At 60.2% G+C, this 9333-nt stretch overlaps 1 protein-coding gene across 2 annotated transcripts in view; it reads left to right on the forward strand.

Annotated features, from left to right (window-relative positions):
- NAV1 (neuron navigator 1) overlaps positions 1-7994 on the forward strand; it is a 75409-nt gene extending 67415 nt beyond the window's left edge. For both annotated transcript variants that reach the window (XM_051771639.1, XM_051771640.1), the window contains 12 exons: positions 80-242; positions 380-554; positions 768-865; positions 971-1066; positions 1221-1380; positions 1479-1714; positions 1810-1964; positions 2150-2221; positions 2494-2690; positions 3193-3311; positions 3540-3737; positions 4286-7994. In XM_051771639.1, the coding sequence (XP_051627599.1) occupies positions 80-242; positions 380-554; positions 768-865; positions 971-1066; positions 1221-1380; positions 1479-1714; positions 1810-1964; positions 2150-2221; positions 2494-2690; positions 3193-3311; positions 3540-3737; positions 4286-4381 (1765 nt within the window). In that variant the 3' untranslated portion in view covers positions 4382-7994. The remainder of the gene's footprint in view (positions 1-79; positions 243-379; positions 555-767; positions 866-970; positions 1067-1220; positions 1381-1478; positions 1715-1809; positions 1965-2149; positions 2222-2493; positions 2691-3192; positions 3312-3539; positions 3738-4285) is intronic.
- The last annotated feature ends 1339 nt before the right edge of the window (positions 7995-9333 follow it).

The following is a 9333-nucleotide window of genomic DNA, read 5'->3' on the forward strand; positions in this document are numbered from 1 at the left end:
GGGCCAGGGAGAGCCAGTCGTGGGGGCTGCAGGCTCCTGCCCTGGACATGTGCAAGATGTGGTGTTTCTCTTGGCCCAGGCTCTTCCAGGCCCACAATGAGGGCGAACCGGAGAAGAAGGAGGTGTCTGAGCTGCGGTCAGAGCTGTGGGAGAAGGAGATGAAGCTGACAGACATCCGCCTGGAAGCCCTCAACTCGGCCCACCAGCTGGAGCAGCTGCGAGAGACCATGCACAACATGCAGGTGAGGACCCTGCCAGGAGCCTGGCTGCTCTCAGTACCTGGATGCCCACAGTCCCTGCGCCCCCACAGCCATGCTGCCCCCCAGGGTGCTGCTGGCATCCAGCTCCTCACCCTGTGTCCTACCTGCTTCTCCCACAGCTGGAGGTGGATCTCCTGAAGGCCGAGAACGACCGTCTCAAGGTGGCCCCGGGGCCCTCAGCAGTGCCAGGCTCTGTTCCCAGCCATATCACAAGCACATCAACCTCCTCTTCACCGCGGCGCTCCCTGGGTCTCACCCTTGGCCATGCCTTCAGCCCCAGCCTGGCTGATGCAGGTAGGGGTGACAGAGCTGCTGGCAGACAGGGAAGGGCTGGGACAGGGAGGTGTGTGTGGTGGGAATGTGCCACTGCTCACCTGGAGTGTGCAGGGGATCTGTTGTGCTGCTGATGCCACCATTGGCCACAGCAGGATTTGGCTCTGGCTGGCAATGGCCAGGCTCGGTGGCTGGGCTCTCCTTGCTGGCACAGCCTCACTGCTCTGTCCCCAGACGTGTCCCCCATGGACGCTGTCAGCGCTGGCACCCAGAAGGACGAGCTGACGCTGCGGATTGTGGTGCGCATGCCACCCCAGCACATCATCAAGGGGGTAAGTGTGGGCTCTGTGGGGACCCTGACCTGTCCCTGTGTCATGGCTCTGGCCAAGGGCCCTCTTGGGTGCTCCAATGCTGCATACCTCTGCTTTGGCTCCTAGGACCTCAAGCAGCAGGAGTTTTTCCTGGGCTGGACCAAGGTGAGCGGGAAGGTGGACTGGAAGATGCTGGATGAGGCTGTCTGCCAGGTCTTCAAGGTAGGAGCATGAAGAGCCCTCTTGGAGAGCCATCCTTTGATACTGCTCCACCATGCCTGATGTTCCCTGGCCCAGGTCCTTCTCAGCTGTCTTGGAGCTAGCTGCTCTCTGACAGCCCTCAGGGGCACTGACAGCTCTGTCCTTCTCCACATAGGATTACATCACCAAGATGGATCCTGCATCCACGCTGGGGCTCAGCACCGAGTCTGTCTATGGTTACAGCATCAGCCACATCAAGCGGGTGCTGGACACGGAGCCACCAGAGCTGCCACTGTGCCGCCGGGGCCTGACCAGCGTCGTGGTGACACTCAAAGGTCAGTGTGGCAGAGGGGCTCTGTTGCTGTGCCATGTCCGTGCTCTCTCACGGTGTCACAGGGTGTGAGCAGGACCCTCAGCCCTCCCCTGCCTGCAGGCTTGAAGGAGAAGTGTGTGGACAGCCTGGTGTTCGAGACACTTATCCCCAAGCCCATGATGCAGCACTACATCAGCCTCCTGCTGAAGCACCGCCGCCTCATCCTCTCGGGACCCAGTGGCACCGGCAAGACCTACCTGACCAACCGCCTGGCTGAGTACCTGGTGGAGCGCTCGGGTCGGGATGTCACCGAGGGCATCGTCAGCACCTTCAACATGCACCAGCAGTCCTGCAAGGTGAGGGCAGCAGTGTCCCTGTCCACGCTGCTGCCGTGGTCCCTGTGGCCATCATGCCGTGGCCCCACACCTGACACCGGCCCCGTTCATTGCAGGACCTGCAGCTGTACCTGTCCAACCTGGCCAACCAGATCGACCGGGAGACAGGCACGGCGGATGTGCCGCTGGTGATCCTCCTGGATGACCTCAGCGAGGCGGGCTCCATCAGCGAGCTGGTCAACGGCGCACTCACCTGCAAGTACCACAAATGGTGAGAGCCCCCTGCACCCTTCCAGCGCAGCCCCCCAGGCACACACGTGCTCCCCGCTGCTCCTGGTGACATCCCTGGGCTGTGGGAATGAGACTGCACGTGTCTGCTGTGTCCAGATCAGCTCTGCCACGGGCAGGGGTGACATGGAGGCTTTTTCTCATGGATTTTGTCTATCACTCACTCAGCCCATACATCATCGGGACCACCAACCAGCCTGTGAAGATGACCCCCAACCACGGCCTCCATCTCAGCTTCAGGTGGGAATTGTACATCCCTGGTGACCAACCCTGTGGAGTTGTGGAGGACAGAAGCCGTTACTGACCACTGGGCAGTTCTGGGGTCACATCTTCTGTCTGGGGGCCATTATGAGGACTGAGCCCCAGGCCTGTCCCTGCCACCCCAGCAGGCCCTGAATCCCCAGCCTCGGGCGCATGCAGGGTTAGGGGTGTGAGGACATCCCCTGATGGTGCTGGGGAGTAGGGCAGCTTGCATGGAGACCCAGCCCTGACCACCCAAGTCCTTCCCCCAGGATGCTGACCTTCTCCAACAATGTGGAGCCAGCCAACGGCTTCCTGGTGCGCTACCTGCGGCGGAAGCTGCTGGAGTCAGACACAGACATCAACGCCAACAAGGAGGAGCTGCTGCGGGTGCTGGACTGGGTGCCCAAACTCTGGTACCACTTGCACACCTTCCTGGAGAAACACAGCACGTCTGATTTCCTCATTGGTATGGCCTTGCCTCATCTCCCTCCTTTGCCATGCACCGTGGGGAGCCCCCAGGGACTGGGGCCAAACCCTCCCAGGGGAGCTTGGGGGTCTGATGTGCTTCCCTGTGTCCCCCAATCCCACACAACCACAGCTGGTGGGTGATGCACACCAGCATTGCTCTTCTCTGAGTGGCCTTTGTTCCTGTGGGAGCTGTCACTGAGGTGTTAGCCAGGGCTGCCTGTTCTCCCACCACCCTGGGAGCAGAGGAGCATGGAGGAACTATGTTATTCTGGGTGGATCCCCCATGCCTCACCATGCTTTTGGGGATAGATTGAACTTGGAAACACCATTCCTTGCCTGGGAGATATCTGCCCACTGTGCCAGGTGGATGCTGCCCAGACACTGCTCCCAGGGCACCCTGCCAGCCAAGGTGTGCCCACCTTGGTGCTGTGAGCCATGGGGCCAGTGACTGGAGCAGGGAGACCCAGCTCTCATTTCCACTGTCTGCCTTCTCCCTGCAGGTCCCTGCTTCTTTCTGTCCTGCCCCATTGGAATTGAGGATTTCCGGACCTGGTTCATCGACCTGTGGAACAATTCCATCATCCCTTACCTGCAGGAGGGGGCAAAAGATGGCCTCAAGGTACCCAGTGCTGCTGGCACATGGGAACACAAACCAGTGCAGGGACATGCTGGTGCAGCCATGATGGGGAAAGGGGAGGTACTGGGATTGTGGGTGCAGATGACATCTCTGTCAGTCCCTGCTGTGTGGCTGCTGTGGGACATGGCACTGTCCTGGGGGGCTCCGGGTGCCACATCATTGGCTCTGGCATGTGCTGAGGAGTCAGCTACGACTTGCTCCCTGCCACAGGTTCATGGGCAGAAGGCGGCCTGGGAGGACCCCGTGGAGTGGGTGCGGGACACCCTGCCCTGGCCGTCAGCACAGCAGGACCAGTCCAAGCTGTACCACCTGCCCCCCCCCACCATCGGGCCCCACAGCGCCGTGTCCCCCCCTGAGGAGCGCACGGTCAAGGACACGACGCCCAGCTCCCTGGACTCGGACCCACTGGTATGCTGGGCACTGTGGGTGGGCTTGGAGGGGCTGGTGGAGGGGACAGAGCAGGGTGGAGCTTTGCTTTCTCAGTTAATTTTCAGTGTAAAAAGCCCGGTCTAGGGATGCAGAAGCACTTTGTGCTCCCAGGAGGAGCAGTGTGTGCAGGATGGTGGTACTGGCAGGTGGGCTGCACACCAGGGCACGTAGTGATGTGCCAGTGAATGGGCATGTTGTGACACTCCACAAGGCATTGTGTCCACGTGCAGAGCCACACACAGGCACACATATATGTCCTGGCATGTCACCCGGAGAGGCTGCTGGCTGACTGGCTGCCGCAGGTGATGCCTGGTGGTGATGCTGTGGCACACTGAGCCTGGAGCGTCCCAGCCAGGATCCTGGTGCAAGGGAGGGATTTTGCAGCATCCTGGGATTTGCTTTACCCTTTAAGGAGCTTCCCAGGATGGGTGCTTTGTCCAGGACGGCAAGGAGGGCCAAGTGGCTTTCCCAGGCACCCGTGGGCCTCCCATCCCCTTCATGCTCATGCCACACTCCTGTCCCCACAGATGGCCATGCTGCTCAAGCTCCAGGAAGCCGCCAACTACATCGAGTCTCCAGACCGTGAGACCATGGTGGACCCTGACCTGCAGTCGACTCTGTGAGGCCCGGACATGCCAGCCCAGGCAGAGGGGAGCTGCCACCCACTGCTCCTGCTGGGCTGCTCTTTTTTTCCTTTGGCATCAAGGAGCGCGGGGCTGGCGAGCGAGCAGAAAGGAGCAGGGCTCCGGTGCGTCCTGGCGGAGCGTGGGGAAACTCGGCTCATCCACGGGAGAGCACGAGGTGCCATCTCCCCTCCCGACTCTGGGGGTAGGAGAATCCTGGTTTCTCTTCATGGTTTTTTCTGTCTCTGTTATAAACTCTCGGGCTTTGGGACCAAGGTGACCGCTGCGGCCGAGCCCCTGCTCCTGGGAGCCGCAGGAAGGCCCCGAGTGGGGCAGGGACCCTGCAGGAGCCACCTGGGCTGAAGCTGGGGGGCACAGGAGGAGTGTGTGGCTGCAGGATGAGAGCGCAGGCACGAGGGGCTCTGGCTCCCTCTGCACCCACTGGGCAAAGCCAAGGGAGCCGCCGCTGCGGGAGCTCCTGCCTCACGCCGGCCGAGGGGAGTGCGGCTCTCACTGCTGCCTGTACGCTCCCCGTTTCACCCACATGGCAGCCCCTGCGCCCAGGACAGCCCAATAAACCGTGCTTCGGTTATTTTATTTTGTTTCCCCCTTCCCCTTTTCCTTTGGCCAAGTCCAGACTTTGCTTTGGTCCCTTTTTTGTTCTGGTTCTTCGCTCTCCTGGCCTGGAGCTTGTGGCCTGGTGCCCTCCGCTTCCCTGGCAGCAGCGCCCTTCCCCTTTGGTTTCTTTTGCAGCTGTTGGTTTCACCACTCAAACCACCTCTGTTACAAAACTGGTGCTCACTGGATGATCTCCAGTCCCCGAACCCACCTCCTGGGGCCGCACAGCTTGGCTGAGGTGGGACTTGGAGGCTGGTGGCAGTGGGATGCTCCCAGAGCAGCCCCTCACTGGGCCACTCCCCTCTCCCCAAAAGCACAGGGCAAGGAGGCAGAGTTTCTGCCAGGGGCGTCTCCTCCCTGAGGTACCAGGGCAGGGGGAGGCTGCTGCTGCCCTATCCCTGGGCAGCTGGATGCCATCCCTGTCCCCTTAGTGCTGAGGAGCACAACCTGCCCCCCATCCCCTCGGTGCTACCAGGCCTGGGGGTGTGGATTGATGAGCCTGGGGTTGCTGCCTCTGCTGCCTGCTCCTCCCAGCCCTGTGCCCTCCTGCAGCCTGGCAGGGTCCTGCTGTGCCCCATGTTGGTGCTCTGGGGACACCTGGGACTGCCATGTGTCCCTCTGGCCTTACCCAGCAGTGTCACAGGCTAGGCTGCTGCATGGAGTGGGTCAGCCCTGGTGCTGCTGTGGTGCCTTAATCCCTGGCCATGCGGAAAAGGGGCACGTGGAGCTTGGGATAGTGCTGTCACAGCCTGCTCCAGCTCCAGTGTCCTTTGTCCCCACAACCAGCTTGGCTAGGATGGGACAGGGGTGCTGGCACTCACCAAGCTGCTGGCTTGTCCCCAGCCATGGTGTGGGGTGCCCTGCAGATCAGCATCCCCCTCCTGTGCCCACCTAGCCTATGGGGGCCTCCTCCTTCCCTCCAGCTCAGCCCCCACCATCAGCCGGGGCCCTGGAGAGACATTTGGGGAAAGGTGACCCCAGGGCCAGGTCTACCAAGCCCACCCAGTCCTCAGACCCTGCCAGGCTGGGGACTGGGCAACCTCAGCCCCCTGTGCCGCGGCTGGTGGGGCCTTCAGGGACGCCTCACACCCCTCTGGAACGGCCGCCTCCCGCAGTGCCGTCAGAGGCAGCCGCCACCTCTGCCCTCGGTGCTCTCGGGGCTCTTGGCCGGTGCTTTCCACCTCGCTGCCCCATGGTGCTCACTCCTCCGTCTGTCCGACAGCCTCCCGCTGCCGCCGGGCCGGCCAGCCCGGCCCCTTCCCACGGGGTTCTCCCGGGATCCCCTCCCCACGCTGGCTTGGGCATTAGGGCTTTCTGTTTGCCTTCTCTTGTGTTGCCGCTGTCGGCCGAGGACTCACTGTACATAGATCTGTCGTGGAACGCCCTGTGTGGGTTGGGGGGGGCCCGGCCCTGCGCCTCGTCCCTGGTTTTGGGTTTCTTTTGTACTCTGTGATGACTGTGCTGTGCTGACTTCTTTTCTGATTGTACGAGACACTGGCTCAGCAGCTGCTCGAGGCCGGCAGTGGGGACCTATCTGTCCCCTCCAACCCCTCCCGCCCTCCTCAGGGCTCTGGTGCCCGGGGTGGGAAGGAAAAGATGCACCTTTGGGGGCTGCCCAGGTGCCCTGAGGAGTCCCATGGCAGGAGGGGCAGCCTCGCCTGGGCTTGCTTTCTTTTCTGACACCCCCAGGGAGCCACCAAAACATTGACTAGACTGTCCTCCCCCCAGCTGCTCGTTGTCCCCCAGCCTGTGTCCTGCAGGTTTGCCCTGTCCCTCCCCAGGTCAGGGCTGCCCCTGATCCTGTCACCTCAGCCTGGGCAGTTGGAGGTAAGTGGCAAGTGGGAGTGTGATCCAGGAGGAGTCTCCAAGGGAAGGGAAGCAGGTGGGCCCTGGGATGGGCATGGGCTGGGGAAACCAGGTCCTGATGGATTCCTCCTGGCTTACACCAAGCACCTCGTGTCCCCAAGCCTGGCATCTGTCTGGGGACCATCCCCTGGCTGTGGGCTGAGCCCCTCTGTCCCCAGGGAATTGTCCAAGGATTGCACTAACTCGTCCCCCTGCCACCTCCAAGGGTGTCCATCACCCTCAAAGGAGCTTGTCACCCCCCAAGGGTGCCCGTTGTTCCCAAAGGTGGTACCTGCTGCCCCCAGTGGTGCCTGTCACCCCCAAGGGAGCTGGTCACCCCCAAAGGTGCCTGTTGTCCCCAAAGATGCCTGCTGCCCCCAGGGGTGCCCGTCACCCCCCAAGGGTGCCTACCACCTGCAAAGCTGCAGGTCGCCCCCAAAGTTGCCCGTCACCCCCCAAGGGTACCTCTCACCTCCAAAGGTGCCAGTTGCCCCCAAAGGTGCCCGTGGCCCCTGGGAGCCCCCCTGAGGGGCTGGAGGTGGGTGACACCAGCACCTCACCCTCCTGCCCCCTCGAGCTGCTGCTGCCCAGTGGCCTGAACCTTACAATTTTAGCTTTTTTCTATTAAACACAAACAACCTTTTTTTAATTAAATAAAAGATAAAATGGACAAATTCCTGTTTTAGATGATCTGTGTAATTGACTGGGTTTTGTGTTTCTTAACTGCATGATATTCCTGCCAAGGGGTTTTATAGCACTTTTTAAATTTCTCTTTAAGATTTTGGTCCAGATTTCTACTGCTGTTGCCTGTCTGTCTTTGCTTTTTCCTTGCACCCTCCACGTTTGTAAACTCGCTCCATTTTATACCTGATGTTGAGACCCAGCCCCACATTGTACATAGCTGCGGGAACAATCATAGGGAACAAACAAACACCATCTGGACTCTTTCCACGATTAGTTGTTTTTACTTCAAAGAAATTTTAAAAGAAGCATAAAAGGAAGCCAGGAAGAGGCTTGAGGATATTCCGAAAAGACAGAAACAATTCCAGCCCTGCACCAAGTCAGCTCCTGCTGCCCACGCTGCCCGCACCAACTGGCATGTCTCTTCTCGGTCATCTGTCTAACACCATTGGATTCAATAAAGTGATCTCATGTACCCCTGGCTCCTGGTCCTGTGTCCATGGGTCTGTCCCTGTGCGGGAGAGGGGAGGGCAGTTGTGCCACTGCATATCATGGAATGTTTGGGTGAGAAGGGACCTTAAAGCTCATCTCATTACACCCTCCTGCCCTGGGGAGGGGACAATTTCCACTAGACCAGGTTGCTCCAAGTCCCATCCAACCTGGCCTTGGACACTTCCAGGGATGGAGCAGCCACAGCTACTCTGGGCAACCTGTGCCAGGGCCTTACCACCCTCACAGGAAAAGATATTAAATGGAATATTCTTCCCAGTATCCCATCTAACACTGCCTTCTGGCAGTGGGAAGCCATTCCCCCTTGTCCTGTCACTCCATCCCTTGTCCAAATCCATCTCCATCTCTCTACAGGCACTGGAAGGGACTCTAAGGTCTCCCTGGAGCCTTTTCCTCACCAGGCTGAACACCCCCAGCTTTCCCATAGCAGAGGAGCTCTGCCATGTCTTCATAGCAGAGGGGCTCCAGCCCTTGGAGCATCTCCCCCTGTCCTCGGTAGTCACCTTCCTGCAAAATCTGGGAAGTGGGGCTTGGTAGAAATGCTCCTGGGTTGAAACTTTGGCTGTTTGGCAGGATGCTGGGAGCAGTTTTAGGCATTGGGGACCCCTCTCCCAAGGTCACACTCCTGTGAAGTCTGGGGTGGGCAGAAATGCTCCTGGTTTGGAATCCTGGCAGTTCTTCAGGACGTGGAAAGCAGAAGGTCCCTCTCCTGGGACAGGAGGGACAGGCTGTACTTGGGATAAGTAGGGGTTGAAGAAGGGCTCGAGGTGGGTGGGCATCCCCTGGGCGCCTTTTGCCTCACCAGGTCTGATCCCCATGAAAGAATACAGCGGTGACAGATGCCACATCAGCACAGGGACAGAGGTAGGACAGCGTCCCTTGTGCAGTGACAGTTCCCCTGCCTTGCAGCAGGGCACATGGGGAGGATGAAGGGGGCAGGGAGAGCCCGGTCTTCCCGCGGCATCTCCAAATTTGTTCTCCCCTCCGGAGAGCGATGCTGGAGCGGGGACAGATGCTTCAAGAGCCGTTAATTAATGACAGGGTGGTGATGAGCTGTAAGAAGCTGCAGTGGCGGATCCAGGGCCAGGAGAGGGCTCTTCCCATCGGCTGCTGCTTCTTCCGCAGGGCGAGTTCACGCGAGTTCGTTACGGTGCGATCCCGAACGCGGAGAGCAGAACTGGTTTTGGGGCGCCCCGGCCCCTCATCCGCAGAGACGTGCCCTGTGCGTGCATCCCAACCTGTGCTGGCTCCGGGCCCTGTGCGGCCAGCAGAGCAGGCAGGAGAAGAGAGCAGGCAGG

Source organism: Manacus candei, unplaced genomic scaffold (genome assembly GCF_025592945.1).
Source record: "Manacus candei isolate 608988 ecotype Guabito, Panama unplaced genomic scaffold, ASM2559294v1 h1tg000139l, whole genome shotgun sequence".
Lineage (NCBI taxonomy): Eukaryota > Metazoa > Chordata > Aves > Passeriformes > Pipridae > Manacus > Manacus candei.